Here is a 25,432-nt window from a genome sequence, read left to right as displayed (position 1 = left end):
CCAGTAGCAAAACAATCATTATTAATTAAAACACCTCTAATTAAAACACCTTGTTTCTCTACAAAATCCCATACAATCATTTCTGTACAATTTATTTAATATTGCGCCGCAATCTACTTGTCGAATGGAATCTAATTCATTTCAATTGTTATGAAATTTTTTTATTACTTTCTATACTTCGAGCTTGTCAAGTTTTACTGATTTACTTTAAATTAATAACTAGCGATATTACTAACAATTTAATTAAATTAATAACGCTAGAATCATTTTTTTGCAATCGGTAAAATAAGTTTTCCCCGACACTTGATTAACGCCGAATTCAATATCGTAATCGAACTCTAATATAATACTGTAATATCAGCGAAATTCGTTTTAACCTCGTTGTTCACTATTCACAGACTATTTTGATATTTTTTCATATTTTCTAATTATTTCCTATATCTCTATACCAAATAATAATGAGCGAAGAACAAGTACATTAAATTAACGAAATATTTCATAAATGCTAATTGACGTAATGAAATATACGTAATAAAACAATACGATATAGCATATATACAATAATAATAATAATAACAACAACAATAATAATAATAATAATAACAATAATAACAATAACAACAACAACAACAACAACAATAATAATAATAGTAGTAGTAGTAATAATGATAATAATAATAATGGACGAATAAGTAAAATAAAATGTTCGAATCTCGTAACTAAAATACCTATGAAAAACATTGTGCACAAAATAAAATCGATCGATTTCGTTGATCAATCAGTCTGTGAATAAAATTTTAATTAATTGTAAAAAATCATGAAATACAACGGTAATTACTAGACTGCGGATTTTTATGAGTTTATAGAAAGTTTGAGAGTGCAGCATTTGAGAAGATAAAATACAAATAATATAAAAAAATATGTAAAACGTGCAGGGTGCGGTGCTTTCTACGATACTTGGTAGGCACAAAACAATTTTCTATCGAGGTTCTACCTTTTTTAATTATGTTCTCAAAAATGATAGACTGCATACTTGGTTGATTGCAAATCTACACTTATACCTTCCATATTCTTGCAAAGATCGGCTTCTGTTTCTCTAACTTGTTCTATTCCACTAAAATCACAGGATAAACGATAACAAACCGGGTACACGTAATACTCTATTAGAAAATAAACGATGCATTATGACGAACCATGTGTTCGATCTACTAGCGAGATTTCGGTTAGATCAAGTTGCGCGTCCGCCATATTGAAATCCTGCTTCCGTGTAACGTTTCGGTTGTTTTGCACGTTCCTCGATTAAAATTACCCCAAAAATCGACTCTAAAGATTATCTCGCTATAACCTATCTAATAAATAATACGACTGTTTAGTAAGATATTCGGAGAGGTAAAATAAAAGGTTTCGATTTACCAGTTATAATTAAATAGGTTATTCGTCGTATAAATCTGTACTAACATTGATAATCTAAAACGCTTTACAATCATTCTTTAAGTTGCTTCGATTATCGATGGATCAAAGTATTCTAAAAAAAGAACATCCTAAATAAGATAAGGTTTTCTTAACATTTATATAATTAATCTGTAATTTTTCCTTCGTTACTTAACAATTAAATTCTATTATAGCAATAGAAGTTAAGTTCAAGCGTTTAACATGTTTCTCCAACTAGTCTTTACGATTGTACCACTGATTATAATAAAAAAAGTTACGTTTAAACATATTTATGCTCAATGATTATTACGAGCTGTTACGTTTTATCTTATACCTTATCAGTCCACTTTAACGAACGTACCTGTAGATACACTCGATGAAATGCCGAATGGAGCAATTTCTGAAATTTCTTTTCTTTGGTGTCCATTTCTCGAGTATCGTTTCAAATCAATTTCGTGTAGAATCGCTCGCTATATGCATTATGTACATTGATGCACACGTCCATCTGGTGGCAATGCACTGTACTACCGGCTGCTGGCTCGGAGCACCAGCGTAGAAAGAGAAAAAGAGAGAAAGAGAGACACAGGTACGAGACGAGCTTGTGGTGTGAGGTAGCCACCAGTCAACAGCGGAGACGGAGACGGAGAGTCCGAGGTAGCCCGTGCCTGTAGCTGCCCGTGGCTCGTTGTAACGTGACGCGAAGGTGTGCCAAGCTCTTTCGCTTGCCTGTTACTTCGTCCGAAGACGCCCGATCGTACGTCTACCATAGTGTCGCGTATCGAAAGTGTCGGTAGTAGTGTTGTGATCTATTGGCCTGTCTGTCCTCGTGTGCTAGCCGAAAAAACTATACCAGCCGAGCCGTACATCATCGCGGAAAACTGTCAAGAGTGTTGTGTGATCTCAGACGCTGGCTTCAAACGCGAACGCTTACGGGCAATCTTCATCGCGATCGTGGGGTTGCACGAAACATAAGGTAAGGAAGCCAGATACGCGGAAGTGTATCGGAAGTGAAGGTAAAGTCGAAAATTACTTCGGTCGGTTACTCGAACGTTGCGCGTACAGAGGTTATGTTTCCCGATGACCCCTCGACTCCCGCCTCCTTCTCCTCGTTATCCCCTTTCCTTTCGTCGGTCTCTTCTTCTCTTCTCTTTTACTCTACCCTTCTTCCACGTCTCGCCCTTCATTTCGTATTTCGCCTTATTTTTTCCCTGACAAACGTGTTCTTTCGCCGATTTAAAATCGCTTTAAGGGCATCACCGCAATTTTGGTAGGACGATATCCTAGCGACGCAGTGAATTTCGATCTCAGATCGATCGATTACCGATTTCGCGCATTCTCTCTCACTCTCTCTCTCTCACTCTCTCTCTCTCTCTCTCTCTCTCTCTCTCTCTCTATCTATCTATCTATCTATCTATCTATCTATCTATCTATCTATCTATCTATCTATCTATCTATCTATCTATCTGTCTTTCTATCTATCTATCTATCTATCTATCTATTTATCTATCTATCTATCTATCTATCTATCTATCTATCCATCCATCCATCCATCCATCCATCCATCCATCTATCTATCTATGTATCTACCTACCTATCTATCTGTCTGCCTATCTCTAACTATCTATCTCTCTCCGTCTCTCCCTTTTGTCTCTTCACGTCCTTTTCCTCTTTCTCTTTCTCGACCGCGAATGCACTCGCGAATGCACTCGACACGCACGCTCTCACACACCGACGTGTTCCGTTTCTTTCCTGCGAGACTGTGTCGTAGCCTTTCTCGTGGTAACGAGTTTCGTAACTTCCCTCGATACAAAAGTCACGAACTATCAGCTGTCAGCCTCCGTGTTTGTACCACCTGTCCTAGAGTCGATTATCCGCCTCTCCTTCCCTTTTATACTTTATCCATCACAATTCTATCCCTTTTTACTCCGCTCTGTATATTAATCCATGGGACGGAATTGTTGACACAAAATTTTCATGATTCCGCGACTTTCGTCCGCGACAGAAGAACGAGAACGTGATATAGCCGCGTGTCTACGAACGGGGCGAAGTAATCGGAGCAGCAAGAGAGGCTAACCGAGTTGAACAGTCATGATATTTCGGCGCGCAGGCTTTCTGGCATGACGGCGTGACCGGCCTTGAGCCCCTCTGCGCTCCCCTCTTGCACTCTGCACCTCTATCCCCACCTCCCCGGGGTAATACACGATGCACAGTGCGGATCAGTGCTCCTTAACGCGAGATTCTTGTGGCTGAAGGTTTTCTTCTATCGCGCGCGCGCGCGCGCACGCTGACTTCTTTCTCTCGTAACGCGCTGTATATGGACGTTTCGTGTTCTAAGTGAATCCGTTAAGCCAAGAAGACGAGTTATCGAGCTCCAGTTCGACCTCTAACTCGTCTACGAAACTACTATGTTGACTCGTCGACGCTCGACACCTTTATGTGTTTAAAGATCGATATGGAAATTTGAATTCACCATCTCATGATGCAATTTGGCGACTTCTGTATGTGAAACGGAGCTATCGAATTCCAGCCCGTGCTTGTCTACGCATCCACTTTATATTATGTCGTTATCGATGTTTAACGTCTTTATGCGTTTACTACAGAAAAATTAGAATTTCGAACGTTGGAAAAATTCGAACGTTGGAGATTCTTGTATGTGGAAAGAAGGATCGTCGTGGAATAAGTAACGAATAAAAATGTGCAGAGATCATTTAATTTAAATCATTTTCATTTAAATTTTTGGTTGTAGTAATGCAGAGAAAAAAAAGTAAATATTGTTTTAATATAGGGGGAAATTATTTGTAGAGTGCTAGCAATATTTTTAGTAGTTTTAGTTTTATCTATTTGTGGAACGCTTTTATTAGTACTAGTATGTCGTGTTTCGTTTTTCTTTTAATAAGGATATCACTTTTCACGTGTATGAAATCTTATGTGAGTCGGTTTAATCGCTCCGTGTGAGGTGATAAATGCATTCTCATCGAAATGTTATCCTAACGTTATCAAATCGAAGGTCGAACGCGAAATCTAGCGCGTAGTCAAGTTATCTTCGATCAAGGAACTTGAAACGAAAGTCTGACATTCTATGATCGTATTGGATTTTAATTAATGTTCGCTAATGGAATTTCTGTATTTATTACCAAATCGTATTTTGATATACCAGAATTATGAAAACTATATAGAACGATGCAAGAATTACACTGTTATGTAGACTAAAAATTATGTAAGAATAATTAGCTGTCCTGTTTAGGTTATACGATTCTTTCATCTCAATATCGATCTTTTTTACTTTCCTCCGACCTAAACTATAGTACTTCTCATTCCCCCCTTTCACGATGAAGTTTTTATAATGGGAAGTTACTCGAATTAATAAAACACTCCATTTACAAGAATTATTTCGAAAATGTAAACTATCGTTGAATCGAATCGATTTAATATATAGTGTATAGCGTACAATAATCTTGTTATGCCAGAGTTTATAGTTTCTTGCTAGTTCATATATATATTTATTTATTTATTTGAGCTCGTGACAAGAGAGTATAGGCAATTAGAGGGATCAGTAATAGCATATATAGATATTTAGTATAGAAGAGATAAAGAACGAAGGAGTAAAAATAGGGCTGTAGACTGATGAAGAAATTGGAAAAGAAGAAGAAGGACAGTGCGAAGATAAAGTGCGTAGCTAATTAACTAGGTAAATTAGATGAAAAGGTAAAGATTTGTGCAATAAATAATAGATAGACGTATACACATAATGGTTAGTAGTTGGATAACGTTCGAATACGTTAGATTGAATAGACAATAGGAAAATAATAAAATAGCAAAATAGCAAAATAGCAAAATAAATGTAATAGCAAGATAAGGGTAAAATAAGGTTGTGCATTAAGATATGCAGTAAAGAAAATAATTAGAAAACGAGTTCATCTTACGACATATGGTATACAATCAAAGTTATACAACTTTCTCAAACAATTTAATAATGCTTTCTGTTCTACAAGATGTATGTTGCTAATAATTCTTTACTGAAATTGTATTGTATCGTATCTTATCGTATCGTATCGTATCGTATCGTATCGTATCGTATCGTATCGTATCGTATCGTATCGTATCGTATCGTATTGTATCGTATTTCCTTATTACATCGAGGCTTGCGCATATTACAATCAATCATTTTTGAGTATGTACACGAGCACGCTGGATGTATTTTGTTTCTGCTTTAATTTATTCCTTGAAGCTAAATCAATCTTCGTATAATAAATTAAGAAGAATTCGTACAGTAAATTCATTCTTCTTATATTCTTTATCGAAATAATGAACTAAATTGAGAAAGACAAAGGAAAACGGTTGAGAGAATAGGGAGAAGAAGTAGAAGAACACGAGAAAATCACTGACTCGAGGCTGGCTGTTACAGAAAAAAGGAAACGGGATCGAATGAATGGGGCGTTAGCCTATAGCGGTATACGTGAGAATAGCGAACACAATCAGTAATGACGTTATTGATACAAATTTTAGCACCGACATACTTTCTTCTATATCTATCATGTCGCTTGTCATTTTTCAAAAATAATACAAGGTCGTTAACCTGAGTAAAGCATTGCGAAGATTTCAATTAGATGTCACCGTTTGTTAAAAAGTTATTGTCACATTGAAAAGTTTATATTACAATTATTTGATATTTCGATACAGTAGGATCAATATACATATATACATATATACATTGATTATTATAATTGAATATAATAATATTATACTTTATCATATATATGATAACAGTGATGCAAATCGAATTTTAAGTTAATCAAGAATCAGCTTGTATTTCAATGTAAATAATGTGCGAAAAATGATGTACTTTCGTTTAAACATTTTTTAAATAATAAGTTTTTAACGAACGGCGACACTCGAACAAAAGCTTTGTAACACTGCTCGGGTTGATGACCTTGACGACATGTCAAAGAATCATGGACATGTTTTGCGAACATTTACCAATAATAATGATAAAAATTCGCTGCATTTATTTATATATCTATTATATATTTATATCTACCTAAGGTAGATAATTGCTTTACTAAGATTACAGGAATTACGGTTGTTTACGTACTACTGCCCATTTCGGAATTAGCCACGTTCGAGCATAGAATCATTGACAAATTTTCAAAGCCGATTTTCTCGAGAACGAAGCGTCACATAAGAAAACTTGTATTCTATATGTCCTTCTTATTTCTGCATAAAGAATCGCCTCGTGTTATTATCAATTATTATTAATCACGTTATTCGGCCGAATCCTCTGTCGTATATACATATATGTATGTATTTACATGTGACATGTGAAAATAAGAAAAATGTTAAAAATTTAAAATAAGAAAAATAAATTAGTCGTGGAATTTGTAACATGTGAATAAATGTCTAGCGAAATGAACTAGTAAATTGAAAGCAATCGTATTAATCGTATCGTTTGCATTTTCAATTGTTCAGATTAAATGTAAAATCATATAGGAAATCCAATAATAAAGTCTATAAGTTGTCAAATGTTGCTCATCCACGATGTTTCACGCTGCGTATCTGAAATTTCATGGAAACGCGTATTGCTATCAGACATTCCGATTTTGCAATCGCCTCTTCCAAAGCCTGCAAATCACTTTCGAGGTCATCTCGCGGATTTGCAATGAACGAACGGTACGTATTTCCTAACCTAGAAAAATATTCTGTAAACACTCGGTCGATGAAAATTTCTTCCTTCGAAACTTCAAATTCTGGATACTAGATAGATGGGAAAAAAATAAAAATGTAATGGCAACTATTACGCGATACATGCGATAGAGATAGCCTAGCCTCGTTGTATGTATCTCGTGTTAACGTAACCTTTAAGCACCGACTTGAGAATATGGCAATGCAAGATAAAAGTAGAGTTACCGTTGGAAACATTACGAAAGTCATTTTCATTAAGAAGTTTCATACGATTCTTGTATCTACCTCTATATCTTAAAGTTTTAAGGTAACGAGTAGTTTCTCCGTTAATAGAATAGAAAATACAAGATACAGGTAAAATCTATCGACAGTGGCGGCGACGGGTCTGTCCACGACAGTGGTAATCGCAACTCGAGATTGCGCAAGTTCCTTCTCGATCTTATCACGACCGCAAACTATATACTGTACATGTGTATACATTACACGTGCAATACGTATACGAATACGCGTACGCATACACGGACTGTCATGACTATATGTACAAATACATATGATCTACATACGTATGCGCGTATGTATGCACGTACAAGTAAACGAACGAACTAAGTAAATGTTATAAAGACTGTGTTAAAGAGAAATTGGCATTAACAGAAAATGTTTTTTAAAATTATAACGTAACGTAGGATTGGATAAAATTTGGTAGGTATTTTCGGCGAGTATCAAAAAGGAGTGAGCAAACATTTTGTTATAAAGAGATTAAATGTTAAAATGTAAAATTAAATGTTGAAATAATTATTAAATGGTAAATGAATGGAATTTCGAAGAAAAATTAAATTGTCAAATATTTATTTTAGATTAAGTCAATGTTTATAAGCCACCTTGTACAATTAAGGTTATTAAGAATATGTTAAACTTTTAAAACAACTCGACTCTTATTGTGATACACAGCTTATCCATTATACATTCTAAACGCACCTATCAACGCACATTTAAATACAACTAATTCGTAAATAATGATTTCTGATATAACTTGTTTGGTTTTAAAAAGCAATAGAAATACAAAGAAAAATAAGAAACAAAGACATCTATATTCGTATTATCCAAATATAAAGAGTCAATATATTGAAATTATTATGGAAAAGTTGATATCTTTTGTTTGGCTGAAAAATAGTTGTTGACAATACCGATATTACATATTATCTAGTCTCTGCGCATGCATGCATACGTTTTAAAGTTAATTATTTGAATAATTTCCTTCTAGTTGGAAATCTAGTTGGAAGAAAAATTTGCAAATGCCGTTACCGTTTGGTCAACGTAATAAAACGTAATAAAACGTAATAAATATGATTAAAGTTCGTTATTATAATATCGAAATGTTGTTTTGCAAAATTTTCTCATTAAAACTGAATATTATTTACATATAGAATATATACATACTATATAATATCGAAACGAATATTTCTTAATTAATCTTGGCCCTGTTTGTTTAAACGGTATTCGATATTTTTGTGAAAACGACGTAATTCCAGATACAGCTAACTTGAACGATGAGAAAGCGTGAAATACTTTAGATTCAAATATATAGCACAGCTGATATTTCAGAGTATTTGTCTTTGTTTATTTTGCGATTTTATCAGAGGTAGAAGGAGTATTGAGGTAGAAGGAGACATCCGAATATATGTTTGCCCCGACGCACACAGGGATATGAAAACGGTAACGCGATATGACAATGTCGATATAGAATGCAGTTTATGCAGTGGGAATAGGTATGCGCGCATACGTGCAATGTGCGCATTACGAAGACAAATCCGTGTCGCGCGAATGGCTTTCGTCGGGTATACGTAGTCGCACACGACACGTACATGAAAAGAGAAAAAGAGAAAAATAGAGATAGGGAGAAGGAGCGTGTACTGGAAACTCCCTGGATCCTTGAGACGCGGATAGGCCTAGTGAGACTTATGAATATTGATGAACCTTTCCCGACGTACTTACTGGCCCGACCGCACCTCGATCATTTGTTGCTACTCGACGGCAATCTTCCTCTTTTCTTCCTCCTATTTGTTTTCACAAAGTAAGTTTTTCGAGCATGTCGCGTACTTATTGCTAGCTACACTTTTTCCTCCGCTCATCTACTTTCTTATCCAATCGACTTACGACGATTGTAAACGTACCGCCCCGTGTATTATAAATATTGCCAACAGAGAAGCGTTAAATACGAACGTGCTTCGGTTGCACACGATGATCGTTAATACGAATCCCTTTTAAATCTGTTCGTTTCCCATTGCCAATTTGCTATTAGCATTTAAATGTTTTTGGTGAAAATAAATTAGCCTGAATGATTTTTTAAATTAGTCAACCTAACCCCAAGGGGTTCTGGAGGACAATTCTTCGATCTCATCTATATGACGATGAACGATGCGCTTGGAAATATGCAGGATAATAAATCTGTATTTTTGATTCAGCAGACACGCGACTGTAAATGCAATTAAGCGGTGATGTGGACAAGTCGAGGGGAAAGTAACGCAGAAACGCAACATTTTTACGTTCCAGTAGAAACGTAAGATACGCGACGATATAATTAGTTTTTATTTATTTTGGGGTTAGGTTGACAGGACTTGACAGGATTGGACAGGATTTGACAGCATTTGACAGCATTTGACAGCATTTGACAGCATTTGACAACATTTGACAGGATTTGCCAACATTTGACAGCATTTGACAACATTTGACAGCATTTGACAGCATTTGACAGCATTTGACAGCATTTGACAACATTTGACAGGATTTGCCAACATTTGACAGGATTTGCCAACATTTGACAACATTTGACAACATTTGACAACATTTGACAGGATTTGCCAACATTTGACAGCATTTGACAGGATTTGCCAACATTTGACAGGATTTGCCAACATTTGACAACATTTGACAACATTTGACAACATTTGACAGGATTTGACAACATTTGACAGCATTTGACAGCATTTTACAGCATTTGACAGCATTTGACAGCATTTGACAGCATTTGACAGCATCTGACAGCATTTGACAGCATTTGACAGCATTTGACAGCACCTGACAGCATTTGACAGCATTTGACAGAATTTTACAGGACGCGTGATATAACCTGGAAAAGAAAATTGCGAATCGAAATATTATGATTTACATTTACTTATTTCTATATGAAATAACTTTTTTGTCCAGTTGTAACTCGCGTCTTGCCACACCCTATATATATTTTATATATACATCGGATTTTCCTTTTAAATAAATCATACAACAATAGGGTAGAGTCTGCGAATGTTACGCTATCTGTATATAATGGGAATCATGGGAAGGCGATCTAACTAAGCTATTAGGCGCCGCTACCGATCGTTTTCTATCGGCATCGGCGGTGTGAATTTTTCCGAAGCGCGAAACCAATTGGACGCGATCTCGTTGAGCCAGGCGAAAACAAAATGCGGTACTGTACTTACACGAGACGACGGTAGCTGGCTATTGCAGCCGATGCCAAAGCGAACCGGTTTCCCGATGCTGCTGAAAAATGCTTCTCGACCGGCTATAATAATTTTAATTGACACTCAGACCAGACCGCTGAGTATCCTCGATCGGCATGCATGTACATATAACCTCGTATAAAGTGTCGTATCCAGCAAATGAAAAATGGGCATTGTTCGTATTTTTATGTAACCTTGGTCGTCTTATCTAGAACGTTTTTATTTTTTTCCACCGCTTTCGATCGCTCGCCGATCAACTATCGTAGAATATATCGTAATACAAGATCGATCGCGAAAGCAACGTATTTGAAATTCAGGTTGATTATAATTTTTCTTAAAATGATCTTTAGCTGTGAAAGATAAATCCTATCGAATATGTTACATTTTGGCTCGATCGCGGATAACAGTTTTATCTTTAGCGCTGTACAACGCCGATAATATATTAATTATAAAAATCTTGATTGTAGCAAGTATTTTGAAATTTGTTTGGTATTTCGATTTCGATTAATCGTCGTTCGTAAGTAAAAGGAGAAATCGGAGAATGCTAAGAATGGGTAAAATAAGAGAAAAGAGGAAAAAGAAGAAACGAGAAAACGAGAAAACGAGAAAACGAGAAAACGAGAAAAAGGTATATGCGATTAAGGTTAGAAGGCGCGTTCATAAGCGCGCAGCCATGGAAAATATTCGTGTGAAGTTGTTACGTAGGAACGTATGCGCGTTCAACGAGATATTAAGCGTGTACGTATGTATATGCAGTTGGGCCTACTCGAGCTGACTGGCCCGGGTGAAAGGAAAACCCGCGCCTACCTTGCAAGTGAAACACAGAGAGGGGGCAGAGAGATTCCACGTCGAATCCAGTACTTTTTGTACTTACGTGGAACGCGATTGCAAGGAAAGCTTCTATGAAATATCTTAGTATGCTCATTGTGTAACGTACAGTCTTTGTAAACGTGCAATTATCGCACGTTATCGTTCGGTAGAAGCAGCAAGACAATCGATCGTATGAAATTTTTCGACTCGCTCGCATGTTTCTCCTTGCTCGCAGCTTTAGCGTGTACTTTCTAAGTTGAGTAAAAGTGTTTCTTCTATCGTATTTAATTCTTCTATCGTATTCATTATTAAATACTTCGATTGTTAAAACGTCTGCTATAATTTTAAATATAAATGTTAGTTTCTCTCTAAACTATCGACTCAAATATCGACTAGGCTATAAATTTATAAAATGTTGTTTGCTATCAACCGAGTCTAGCGATTCTCTCGTAGTAAGTCTCTTCTCGGTAACTTTACCATACAATCTGATAAAGTAACTTTAATTTAGATACGCCGATATTTTGTTATTTTGACGTAACAGAAAAATACGTAGGTGAATTAGAAAAAGGATTACATAGGATTACAAAGGATTGCATTGTGCGATACCGTTTGTACCGACATTTGCTTAAAGAAGCGTACTAATTTTTTTATTCATTTTTGTTCACGGGACCAACGCATTCGTTCGTTTTATATAAATTTGAGTTTGACAGTTTGTTTGATTTATGCACTTTGTAACTCGTTGCGCACGTATATCCTTCTTTGATGTCCGTTTAGAGAGGGAGATATTACGTCGCCGATACGCATTTCCGCGAAACATGGCGTTTTTTTTGGTAATTAAAATTTGTCTCTTGGACCCAACCAATTAATCCGATAGTTTTTAACGATTATAAGAGAATCAATGTTAATAATAAGTTGCATTTGTTGCAAATGTTAATAAGACGCGTTTCAGTCGCTCGAACGTAAATTAACTTTTGTTCGCGCCAGCGTCGATTAAGAGAAGAGGTACGGGAGGAGGTTGTAACCCTTTTTTCTTTACCTTTTTTTTTAAATTTACCCTTTAAAAAGATACATTTGAGGGAAAACTAAACTAAACATTTTTGTTTATATTTCAAAGACCATTTAAAGAATGTTTCTACGAAGGAGGCCTGCGGAAGCTTTAGTCCGACACTGTCTTTGCGTCATTCTGTAAGTTATGAAAATCATTCTGCAGCGTAACGTTAAAACGACGCGAAACGTTAACGATAATCTCTAACGAAAAGTGTGGACGTGGAACGAACGGTGGATGTGCTCAACGATAACGTCTTACTTGGCCCGCGTATTATCAGCATTGACAAGACTAACGTAATAGGAAAACAAACGTGGCTCGTCGTACTTGCTTCTTTCATGGTCATTCTGAATCTTAATCGGGGCCTACGGTATATACATATGTACGACCCGCTCGAAATAGAGCCGGCGTCGTGTACTCTTAAGGTCATCGATCCCTCTTCCGCGTCACCTGCCATCCTCGTATCTTTTATCTAGGCATGAACCTAACATCGATCGATAAGCAAATCGAAAATACCGTAATTATGCGATTTCCTAACTTTTCCCAATTTCCACTTTTTATATTTTCAAATTCGATTTTATGGCGAACGAAGCGTTGTATGAAAAGAAATATTATCTTTTGTATTATCGATTTATTCCCTTTTATTATCGTTTCTATTCGTTCATCGCGAATCATACAGACCCTTGTCGATCGTGCTACGATTACATAATCGTGCCGATTAGGGGCAAAATTTTGTTTGCCCTGTAATCGAAAATCGATTCTCGGATGAATTTTTCAAATTACCGACAGAAAGTATAGCCAGAAGCTTACTTTTTTTCCAAAGCTTTATTCTATTACCAAATGGACAAGTGAATCGGCAGAGTTCGAGAAACTAACGTACTTTTTAATACACGTTTATAATTCGCATAAAGAGAACGGAGTAGGTACCTGTGGAATACTGATAATCGATACACTCGATCGATAACGAATCTTTGTATATTTACAACCGTAGATGAAATATGAACGTCGTAATTACGCTATAGGACGATTCAGCAACGTTATTCGTTCCACTTGAACGTATTAAAGTTACTTTTTTTTACTAAAGCTTTTACTATCGTTTACTTACTATCGTCCAGTTATAAATAACGTTAAATTCAAAATTCAAGGATTTTATGGTATATCGAAGTATATAGTTATATATAAAAATAATTTTATTTCCTTTTATTAATTATCACATAGGAAAATTTGCATCGTTTGTATGTCTATACACTGTACACTGTACACTGTACACATAAAATACATGTACATATACGGATGGTTTTTGAGGAATGCCTAACTATACGAAACATTTTTCAAGGATCATTTTTCCAGTAGAATGGTAAATTGTGCGATACTGTGCAACGTAACGATAACTTGTATCAAGGATTTATAAATAATTGCGTACGGAAAATCAATCTGCAAGTGAAATAGTAGTACTGTTAATAATATTATACCGCTTTTACCGTATAAAATATTCGATTAGAACGAGGCGGCTGGCTAAGGACGCTAAGCGGCAAAATTGACATGTGAAACGGTGGCGTTGACTGTATCGTCGCTCCTTCTGCTGCTTACCGTTTACCTCTCTGTATGATCACGGTGTTGGCGGTTCTGCAGTTGGCATCTTTTTCCGCCAAACGTTCGTAAGGCCGAATTTTCATAACCGTCCATTTCCGTGAACAGCGATCCTCGTTTACGGCTTTAGCGACCCAAAATACCCCCGAAAAGACACATCCGAATGAAAAATTGTCCATTCCGTGAGAGAATAATAATTCTTCGTCGCCAAATTAAAACATGTACGCAGATAATCGGACTAAGGTAAAAAACGACGTGTTTTAACCACTTGACTAATTAACTGCCATTCTTATATCTTGATATATATATATCGATATTTACGAATCGAAACTATACGATATCCGATACCATATCGATAATATGCGTAATACGTATGATATATCTGATAAAATATATACCCGTTCTCGTTGGTTCGTTGCGTTTTATTATACAAAGTCTTCGCTATATTCTTCTATATCGCTATATTCGCTTCGCTAATAAAAGAAAAATTTATATTAGAAGAAAAATATATGAACATTGTACGTAGAGTGTTGGGACAAAGGACAAGTTTCGAAGATAGAAGCGAAACGGAGAACTTGGAAAATAGGCTGGAAAATAGAGAGAGAGAGAGAGAGAGAGAGAGAGAGTGACAGGAACGAGAACGTTTTCTCAAGTTCTCGATAAAGGTAAAACGTTATGAGACTGCGTTCGTCCAAATATACGAAAAAAAGTGCAATCCTGGTGCATCGTGGTGGATGGCGTGGTTAAAGTAGGGAGAAAAGACCTTGAGTCGCGTCACGTGACCACGAAGCTGCATGGGAGTTGGGTAGGGCGGTTGCAGAGGGCCTTGACCTTACCGTCGGCGTCGCAGCCATAGTTGTAACTACCATCGTCGTGGCCTTTGCGAACATCCGAGAAGAGGCCGATATAGCCGCGTGACGCTTCATTTTCCTACGGTTTAATTCTTCCCGTTCTCCCGCTCGTTGGTTACACCAAAATTTCCACTCTTCCACGATATCCTACCGACTAATAGTTACCGCTGTACGAAGCAATGTCGTCCGTTCGTCGAACAGATGTTTTTAAAAACTTTACGAGTCACAAGTTAGTAGTATGAAAAATATATACAAGATCGTATACTTGAGATTTCAAGTATATAATCTAACTTTACGTAACGTAACGTAACGTAACGAAAATAGAATTAAATTTTATGCGAACAAAATTATGTATAAAATTGGTAATTTCTATAGAAATAAAATGAAATTTTCCCCCGAGTCGCATAGCTTTATGCGAAATTCAACGCGCGAGCGAAAATTGATTAATTAATTAATAAAAAGCATAGAAAATTAGCTAGAAAATTAAATAGAAAAATAGTCGGTCGTAGTATGTTTTACAATGTTTCTTGTCGCTTTCTCGCTTTCTCGCTTCATTTAGCGAATAGTTCTTACGGTATATGATGCATATTACGTTACGAAGGAAAGAAAAGACTTGTATCATGAGTATTTCTGGAATATGTTCAAGGACTGAACGGTAATTGCAAAAGAAATAAGGTAATACGAAATTTATCGGTAATATGAAATTTAGGAAAATTATTTTCTTTTTATCGTACGATTCGGTCCGTCCTATCCGCCACAGTCCGAAAACTATATTTTCTGAAACTGTATTTAAAGATAATATCTTCCGTAGAAAATGACAAAACCGAAACAACGTTTTTTTCTCCTTTCGTATCTGATTAATAAATAATCTCGTATAAAGATATATTATACGTTTTTGTGTGTGTGTGTGTGTGTGTGTTTGAACGATATCGCAAATTTCTTCGCATCTTGGATAAATATTTGGTCACTGTGATTTACAATACTCGATTTACAAAGTAACCATGGTAGTTTTTAGTAGGTATTAAGATTAAGCGATTTGGAACGAATTAACGACGAATTGGAGGTAACGTTTAAGCGATAGCGTTTTTCACGAGAAATCAGCGTATTATAAATTTGCGTCTGTTGAAAGACGTAGCAACGTGTTGCCTGGACATACATAATTAACGGTATTGACGCATCCAGAGTATCACGCGCATCCACGTTCTGTAACGGACAAAGAACGGAATTTCGTATAATAATTTTTGTTTTCCCTTGCTCGGTGCATTATATCGTGTTGCATGATCGCCGAGTTACAAACAAAAGATACGAGTACGAAGCGCGTTTATGTTTCCGCGCGAAGGTCGATCGGTGGTTCTGCGGGACCGGAAGTGGACCGGCCTTGCGGGACGGCCGTCGGTGCACGGTGCACACTAGCGGAACTTGGATGTGTGCGATCGCTTCTCAGACGCGCTCTGTAAACGTTCTTCGTACACTCGAATGCACTTTCTTAGGACGCGACGTCTCGCTATGAAACTTGATATCATCTTGATAAGAATTACTCTTTTTCCTACCGAACGTTTCTCTTTCTTCACACTTGAAAAAACTGTATACTCGTAATGACGTAATAATTTCTTTGTTTCTCGACGTCTTCGTAAAAATTACTCCTCTTTCGTTCAATTTCCCTCTATACCGTCTTCGTATCTTTTCTAAAATTTGACTCTTGCTTCTAATATCGTGCATTCCCGTAATAATTTTCTACTTTTCATTCCTCTTAAGTTAAACCTAATGTTTCTATCACGCCTTTTTAAATGCTTACTTTATTTACTCTTTACTTTACCGTAGAGGATATCAGAGATATTCTCTTACTGAATATTTATTTATTTTGAATTCTTGTTCAATTTACACGGCATTTTGCTTGTCTATATTAAATCTAATATTATAAATAAATATAATATAAATAACAATATATCTTGCATTAGTTTTATTAAATGTACTATATGGAAGAATAAGTCATTTTTTCATGACATAAATATGTTTTGTTGCTTTTCTTACTTACTTTCGCGGACCAACGCGTTCAAATGTTTGGATCCAAGTACAAAAATATTATTATTTACGATATTTTTGATATTAATAACCGCATAGTTTTTCGAAAATGATATCCCGTTGCTAAATCAGCCGCACTTTCACTCTCCTTTAAGAAGACTTTCTTCTTCCGTGAACGTTGGAATTTTCAATTGCAAAACGGTAAAACGATAAAACGGTAAAACGGTAAAACGGTAAAACGGTAAAGCGGTAAAACGGTTCTGATTATTCGCGAAATTAAGCAAGTTCGAGTTCTACGTTTGCTAAATTTGTAATATTTCCTAAAAAATTCTCGATTTTCTCGAGTAACGGGATGTTAACGGAACGAAGAAAATTTGTTTCTATGGGAATCAGCTGGTAGTCGGTACTAGGGTATTTAGGCGAGATGTTGCGTTATGTCCTGTACACGATAGAAAGACACATAGGTACCGCACAATCGATATTCTCACTTTATATATCGTAATTTGATAATCGTTGAAGTTTTCTGTTGGCAGGCACGCAGGCACGCAGGCACGCAGGCACGCAGGCACGCAGGCACCGGTCGTTCTTCGATGTGCGAACGCACGCTAACGTGATTAATAGACGCCGAGTGAGAGAAAATAGAAATTATCTGGAAGTAGCAGCAGAGGCTGGTTGCTCGAGAAGGCAGAAAAGTTGTTCCCAGAATGCCGCAGAATTTCACGACTGTCCAAAGACTGCGAGTCACGTCACGAGCGTGTGACGAATTAACTAGCTGAGGATGTCGGAGCAAAACGGGCCCGGCGAGGGCCCTGGACCGGGCCCAGGGCCGGGTCCTGGTTGGTGGCCAACCTCACAGTCCTGGAAGACAAACTCCTGCACCGCTGCCTCCTCGTCCACTTGTTCAACCGTTCCAGACAACTCCGCCTCCGTCTCTGCCTCTTGCACCACCTCTACGTCCTCCCTGGCGACCACCACATCGGCCACTTCGTCGACCAGCTGCTGTTCCTCCACTCCTGGCGGTGGACCGTCTTGCACGATCACCGCGGCCCGCTCCTCCGAAACGGGAAAGAACGTCTCTGTCACGACGATCAATGTACCCCCTAATCAGGACATGCACGATGGTAATCCTTTACTATAGAATATAGTTTTCTATTGATACTTGAATTTCTTCTAAAACACTTGTCACGCTTGTTGCGCGATCAAAGAGGGTAGTACGGCAGAACGGATCACGCGGTATAACGCGCTATCGCCTAACCAAATTGCAAAATAGCTTGTAGACACTGTATATGCGGTAGCTCGTCCTAGTACTATGTTCGAACAGTTATCATAGAAATATTTCGTATTCGCCAGTTATATAATTAATATTATATTAAGAATATCGGTGTTTAACCTAACAGAATGTATGAATACCACTACGTACGTTTAATTATTTCAATTTCCTGTTGTTTAACAGGAAATCCGCTAAACTAATCCTTCTAACTCGTGAAAAAAGTTATTCCATTTTAATCGGAATATTAACGGAAGTAAGCATATATCGTGTTAGGTGGAATAATAATAGTATTCCAAATTATTTCAAAGTATTTCAAATTGTTCGACGAAAAGTAATGGAAAATTAGCGAAGTAGAGACTGTACGAGGCTGGTACAATATCGCCACGGACAATATATAACGAGTACGAAATTGTCACGGAGTTATCTCTACTACTTGCTGAGATAACTGATCCAAGTCGTACATTATCGTATTATCTAAGATAGAGATTATCTAAGAATCATCGAAAGAAAAAATATAAAATTTGTACGTTTATTGGGATATCTACTGTATATATATAGTATCCGCTATACCAGAAAATGCTTAGTAGAACGAGAATCTTGCGATAGGCTGTTGGTATAGTTAGATATCTAAGCTATATAAGCCAGATACTTGGATCTTAATTTCGCCTGTTTTATAGAGAACAGATAGAAAGATCCATCGATCGGCGTGTAAGAGAGAAAGAATTTTTGGTCTCTCAGTTGTTGAATGGAAAATACAGAGACGATGTTTGGGCGAGGATCGTCGTACACCGGATCGGAAATGCTATAATTTTGCCTAACGAAATTCTTTTCTATCTTGTAGCTTACGCTATAGCCAATGATAGCGGTATTTTTAGCAGGAAATTTATTAGCCGTGATGAAACTGTTAAATCTAACGAAACTGTCTGATGGGATTTTCAGGCAAGGGTATATGCAAGTATCTTGGCGGGCAGAATGGCGTGACGGTATCGGTGGTGTCGAGCTGTGGCTCCATACTGGGATGTGGAAACGCGAACGTTGTGTCTACCACGGGGATAGGCAGTAGCACCGGCACACAGAGTATCGGCATCGGAGTGAACATCCTTGACCAGAGCACGGCGGATGATGACGCGGAGGATAGCGACGTTGAGATAAGCAAAATCGACTTCCGAGGGGTGAATTTGCGTACGAAGAAGAAGCGAGACGTGTCTGGTAGTCAGAGTCAAAGCGGGGAGAAAATCGGCGATGAAGAGGTCGAGGATGGAAACGGTTGTTACGATGGAAGCGACGCGTCTCAGCAACAACCGGAGAGGCCCATGTCGTGGGAGGGAGAACTATCCGATCAAGAAATGTCTTCCAATACGATTACAAATCAAGTACGTGCCCTAAGTAACTTGCTATTATTTTCTAGGCACTCGGTAAAGTTAAACCATTTGAAAGCCAGCATATAAGAATAGCCTAATAATCGCTAGACTACAGCTCTTTTTTTTTTAAAAAAAAAAAGTTTCTTACTACGGTAATACTACTCGTTAGGTAAGGTAACCTTACCTTAGAGTACCTACTCGTTATAATATTTAGTTCGGAATGATAATAAGAACGATTTACGATGAAATCCAGTTAAATATGTAGGTTAAATAGGTAGGTTAAGGATAGGTTAACGATAGGCTAATGATAGGCTAATGATAGGCCCGAGTGCGTGCCAAGCAGGTTCCAACGTGGTCCAGCTAAATTTCCACTCTCTACGAGTTTCCGTTTAATTGAAAAAATCTTTCTTTTTTTTCGAAAAAAATACTTTTGGACACGTTCGTATTTATCTATAAATCTAAGGATATATCTAAGGGTAGAGTACTTTGAGAAGCGTAGAAATACCAGGCTTCCACCTAACTGAGTTTTTCGTCATTTGCCTAAATGAAACGCGTCTTTGGTATGGGCATTTTTATAAACGAAACTATTTATTTTATCACAGGATACACACGAGGACACGTCGATGGAGGGTGTTCAAGTATGTGGCGCGAGTCCCGGGCCAATGGAACAAAAATTTCCCATAAAACCAGAGCCAGATTTTCAGTCCAACCCAGGCTTCACGTTTGGCTCTTTTCACGACACCGGATTACCTCTGAATCACGGCCAGCAAATACAACAACAGCAACAACAGCGCAACATTGAGAATCTTGAACAGACACAACAAAACGATTTGCCTCTTCTCGTAGGAAAATTACTTGGTGGTTACAATAGTTCGACACCGAATCACAGTCCAGTGTTGAATCCTAGACACCATTTAACAAAGCATAGCCACACGAGATCGCAGGTAATACAAACCAGCGTGTTTCTTTAATGTTATCCGTGTATCGATTTTGAAATTCGTCGTTCCAGTGTACATACATCCAGTATGAGCGTATAAACGTTACGTTCGTCGGAACAGCCACCAGATAATATAATTGATAATAGAACGGACAAAGTCAGCTATTCCACTTTCTACTGTCCTATTTCTCGTAAAATAGTGAAATAGCGATTAATTAAGAAAATGCAAATTTATGCAACGCGTAACGCGTTACTTGCCGATTCGCTTGAAATTGATATTTACGTTATCGTTATATCCGAACGAAAAGTCAACCCGTTCTTTCCTATAACATCCCTTATTACGTTCTATCGTAATAAAGCATTTGTAAGTGTACATGTTTGTGATAGCTTTCTCGAATTATTATTATTCGTAAAAGTATTCGACGTTGCAACATTCCTAGGCACCTTTTGCGTATATATACAGCAAACATTTTGAAATCTCGTTAGCACTGTAACGAGACGCGATCACTCTGCTTAGTATATTAGTAAAACTTGAAACGGATCTGAAAATACAAACGTATAAAATTTACAAGATATTCGTTCGTTAAAAATATTCGTTCGTCGTTGTTGCAAGATATACACGCGTCTCGTAATACACTTGTTCTTTTCGTTTCTCGCTTTCATATTTTATCGTTAAAATCACGTTATCAGTCTCGGCACTTGTTCCAATTTTCCAATAAATCCTTTAACGCACAAAGCCGATTTACGATAGTATAGTTGAATACTAAAATATACAATTGCGTTAATGTTTAGACATAGGTATTTGAAATTGATAAATTTATAAAGGATACTGCAAAAAAAGTTCTCTGCAAAAAATGTTCATATTGAAACTGTATTTTAGGAAAAACTTGTAAATTATAAAATAGTATGTAACGTAGATTATAAAATCTAACACAAGTTGTATTTACAAGCTGTACTTACTCGTATTAGAAAATAATAACACGGTTAACAGGCGTTAAGCAACCAAGATCCTATACACGCGATTAAATAGAAACGATAAAAATACCATTACCACGCCTCCTGACACCTTGAAAACTTTTCAGGTGCCGTCACCGGACTCGGCCATTCATTCCGCATACAGCGTATTCAGCTCCCCGACGCAAAGTCCTCACGCAGCTCGCCACTCCCCCCTGGGCGCGGCAAGTCCAGTTCCATCTTCGTCGCTATCCTTGTCGCGACACAGTTTCAACAATTCCACTTCCTCGTTGTCGCTCTCGTTGTCACACTCCCTCTCGAGAAACAATTCGGACGCCTCGAGCAGCTGCTACAGCTACGGCTCTCTCAGCCCACCCACACACTCGCCCGTCCAGCAACCGAGACATCCGCAACATCACCAGCATCAAGTTGCTCAAGGAAGCCCGCTTCATCTGCCAGCAACCGCTTCTTCCGCCATTACTCATCACTACGCTTCCTCTGCACCGGGTTCCGAGCTATCTCCAGAAGGACACGTTGCTACAGACGATCAGGAAGACTGTAGAATACCCTCGGCACCGTCTGGTATATCCACGAGGCAGCAACTAATTAATACCCCGTGCCCAATTTGCGGGGATAAGATCAGTGGTTTTCATTATGGAATATTCTCGTGCGAGTCGTGCAAGGGATTTTTCAAACGCACCGTCCAGAATCGAAAGAATTATGTGTGCCTTAGAGGCGCGGGCTGTCCAGTCACCGTTGTTACCAGGAAAAAATGCCCCGCCTGCAGATTCGAGAAGTGCCTCAGTATGGGTAAGACGAGTGAAAGTTGTTGTCATGTTTATTCGTCGACTGGTTTTCGCTGGATAACTGATAGATTTCAGATTATTTGAGATAATCGAGTCACGCGTCTTTTAATTGTAGAATCATTTCGATAAAGCAACAACCGATCCGGATCAGGGTTAGTTTCGGATCAAGCTTAGGATCAATAAGATTATTTGAAACAAAGATCTTACAACGTTAAACGTGGAAAAGTGCAATCCGAGATTTCCAGGCATTTTAAACGATATTCTTGTTCTTCTACGTTTTACGTCGCATCGCATACTTGTATAATCCTTGTTTTATGTTATTTACATAATTTACCTCTGTGCTTCATAGCCTCTGTGTAGCCTTGGAGGCGTTTGACAGTTGCGTTTCCAAGCGAACAGGATAAATTATTATAGGATATTATTCAGGATAGGATACAGAATTTCGGATCTGATTCTTTCTTCGACCAATTCTAAAGTTAGTCGACGAATGTCTCCGAGTGTTCCGTTAACGGTGACGAGATTTTTTCTATCGCAAGTGAGCGTCAGGCCGTTGGTAAGAGATGTCGTCGTTGATAGGAATCGAAAACAGCGCGATGCGGACGACTGACTAAAAGCATTCTTTTAGCTGCGACTTGGATAGATCGATTTGCCAGGAAATTTGTTATAAAGGCTGTGTTCATTGATTTTTCGATCGACAAGAGTATTTACGACACTTGTAGATCGACTTGCATATCGTATCGTGCGCTCTTTCAATGCCTATGCGTCACGCGCGTTTCCCTCAATGATAATCTAAAGGTGTGTAGACTTGAACGGTATCGTTCAAGTTCGTGTTGCTTTTGTGCTACTCTTTCGTTGATTATCCTTTCTAAAAACTCGCACATAGTGTTGGCCAGCGCTGTTGCGTTTGTACGATAGCTTTCTGGTTTATGCTTATTATTTTTATTTGATTTAAAAATCGCTACAACGATCGCTTTCCTCCGATTGTTGGGCAAGATTCTGTGGATCCATATAATTGAAAGTCTTGAAGAGATGATTCGTTTCAGATGGGTGTGTTTTCAGGGCCTGGGATGAAATCTTTAGTTATTCCGAGATATTTTCCATTTTGAAATTCACAAAGAAATGGATATCGACGAGCTTCGCGTGGAACCGCTATCATTTGTTTTCATCTGAATAACGCGAGACGTTTTCGTTTCATAATCTGTTTTAATCGAAAAGAAGGATGGATAATAGTTACTGTTGCTAGAATCTCTTTCAAGTATCGTGTGTTCGTGTGTTTGTGTGTTCGGCTAATGTTGTGCTGCATATTGTTAGATCCATTGATCCACTGACAGATTCATCGCTCGTATCGAAGTGGATTAGTGATTTGATTTAAGATTTGTCTCGATACTGATTTGTTTGTTTCTACTGTTTCATAGTTACTGTCATACTTACTGTTTCATAGACGCGAGTCTTTTAGGCTTTTCTTAGTGTTAGCAAATTCTCCCTCTCTCTCTCTCTCTCTCTCTCGTCCAAGTGTATATGCAAATTTTACCATTCGAAATCCTTAATATAAATCTTACTGCTTTGGGTCCTATTACTTGTACAGTGATATTATAGCTTGCGGTCCTTGGTAAGCAAGGATTCGTGCCTCATGGCGTTTGCGTATGATTTGTTTGACCGTGGAGCGTTGTTACGAATTGGATTACCTATTGCGGTATCGAGAAACGAGATACTCCTGTACTCGGCAGTTTGCTTATACTTGTACGCTTTTATAATTTATAGATTTAAACATCTTAAACGACGTATAAGAATTATTAATATTAAAACTAAATTTTAGAAGAAACGTAAATTATCAAACATACAAATTGCTACTACTTATTTTACAAAATTGTGAGAATTGTGTAATTCTGATTATTGATAGGTATGAAGCTCGAGGCGATTAGGGAGGATCGCACCAGGGGTGGCAGAAGCACCTATCAATGTACATATACCTTTCCACCAAATTTTGTCGGTAGTCCTGCAAGTAACATGTCCAGCGACAAATTAGCTACCGGAGGAAATTGTAGTCCAGCTCCAGCTGGTAACGAACATCACTATCCGGCAAGGCACCATTCGAATCACTCCCATAAGATGCAAGTGGTACCGCAACTTCTACAGGATATCATGGACGTAGAGCACTTGTGGCATTACAATGATAACGATCGTATGACTGGGATTCAAAACGCAGGAACGAATCTTACTAGAAACAACGATTCGATGTTATTGAGTGTTAGAAGCAACGGAGGATCTGGAATAGAGAACGACACGGGTTCAGGTATTGAGTGTTCCTCCAATAGAACTACAGGAAATGGTAATGCTAGTAATAGAAGAGACAACAGATCATGCTCCAATGTTTCTAATGTTGGTAACGAACAACACGCTGCATCCGTTGGTAACAGTTCTCAAATCAACAATACGAATTGCAATCCAACTCAACATCCTGATTTTCTGTCGAACCTCTGCAATATCGCTGATCATCGACTCTACAAAATAGTGAAGTGGTGCAAGAGTTTGCCGTTGTTTAAAAACATTTCGATCGATGATCAGATCTGTCTGTTGATTAATTCTTGGTGCGAGCTACTGCTCTTCTCATGCTGCTTTCGCAGTATGAGCACTCCCGGTGAAATTAGAGTGTCTCTCGGTAAGTCGATTACACTGGAACAAGCTAGGCAGCTTGGCTTAGCGACCTGCATCGAGAGGATGCTTGCATTTACTAACAATTTGAGAAGGCTCCGAGTAGATCAGTACGAATACGTGGCGATGAAGGTAATTACTTTTCCTTCGTTTACTTATTCTCTGAGCTTTTTATTAACAAATGTTTTAACAGTGACATTAATAGACAGAGAGCATGATTACTTGTGAAAAATAAATTGAAAGCAGTAGCAATAAGAATCTTTCGAATCAGACTTTCTTTCTGAAAATTTGCCAATAAATAATAATAAATTAATAAATAAATAAATAATAAGAAGAATTAGGAATTAAATTTGAAAATTGTTAATAAACTTGTTCCTATTTTTCTTTCGCTCTTTCCTTTCGATCACTTTAATATAAATACCTTGTCACTCGCATAGAAACCTAATAATAAGTAGATTTTATAATAGTCTGACTGAACAAATCGGTATTATATTAAGGAAAAATATATTCTCGTACTTGATGTAATG

The 25,432-nt window shown here is 37.6% G+C and overlaps 1 protein-coding gene across 4 annotated transcripts in view; it reads left to right on the top strand.

Moving 5' to 3' along the window:
- The first annotated feature begins 2,042 nt into the window (after positions 1 to 2,042).
- Hr39 (nuclear hormone receptor FTZ-F1 beta) overlaps positions 2,043 to 25,432 on the top strand; it is a 30,429-nt gene continuing 7,039 nt past the window's right edge. For 2 of the 4 annotated variants that reach the window (XR_013059087.1, XM_033339442.2), the window contains exons 1-6: positions 2,043 to 2,404; positions 17,459 to 18,046; positions 19,135 to 19,568; positions 20,159 to 20,500; positions 21,576 to 22,257; positions 24,154 to 25,037. Coding sequence is in view for 3 of the 4 variants with exons in the window: in XM_033339442.2 (XP_033195333.1) it covers positions 17,704 to 18,046; positions 19,135 to 19,568; positions 20,159 to 20,500; positions 21,576 to 22,257; positions 24,154 to 25,037 (2,685 nt within the window). In the remaining variant the exon portion in view is untranslated. Of the gene's footprint in view, positions 2,405 to 17,444; positions 18,047 to 19,134; positions 19,569 to 20,158; positions 20,501 to 21,575; positions 22,258 to 24,153; positions 25,038 to 25,432 lie in introns of all 4 variants that reach the window. The other 2 variants (XM_076621076.1, XM_033339445.2) reach the window with 2 other exon arrangements.

Source organism: Bombus vancouverensis, chromosome 8 (genome assembly GCF_051014615.1).
Source record: "Bombus vancouverensis nearcticus chromosome 8, iyBomVanc1_principal, whole genome shotgun sequence".
Lineage (NCBI taxonomy): Eukaryota > Metazoa > Arthropoda > Insecta > Hymenoptera > Apidae > Bombus > Bombus vancouverensis.
This window is presented reverse-complemented; position numbering and strand designations above follow the sequence as displayed.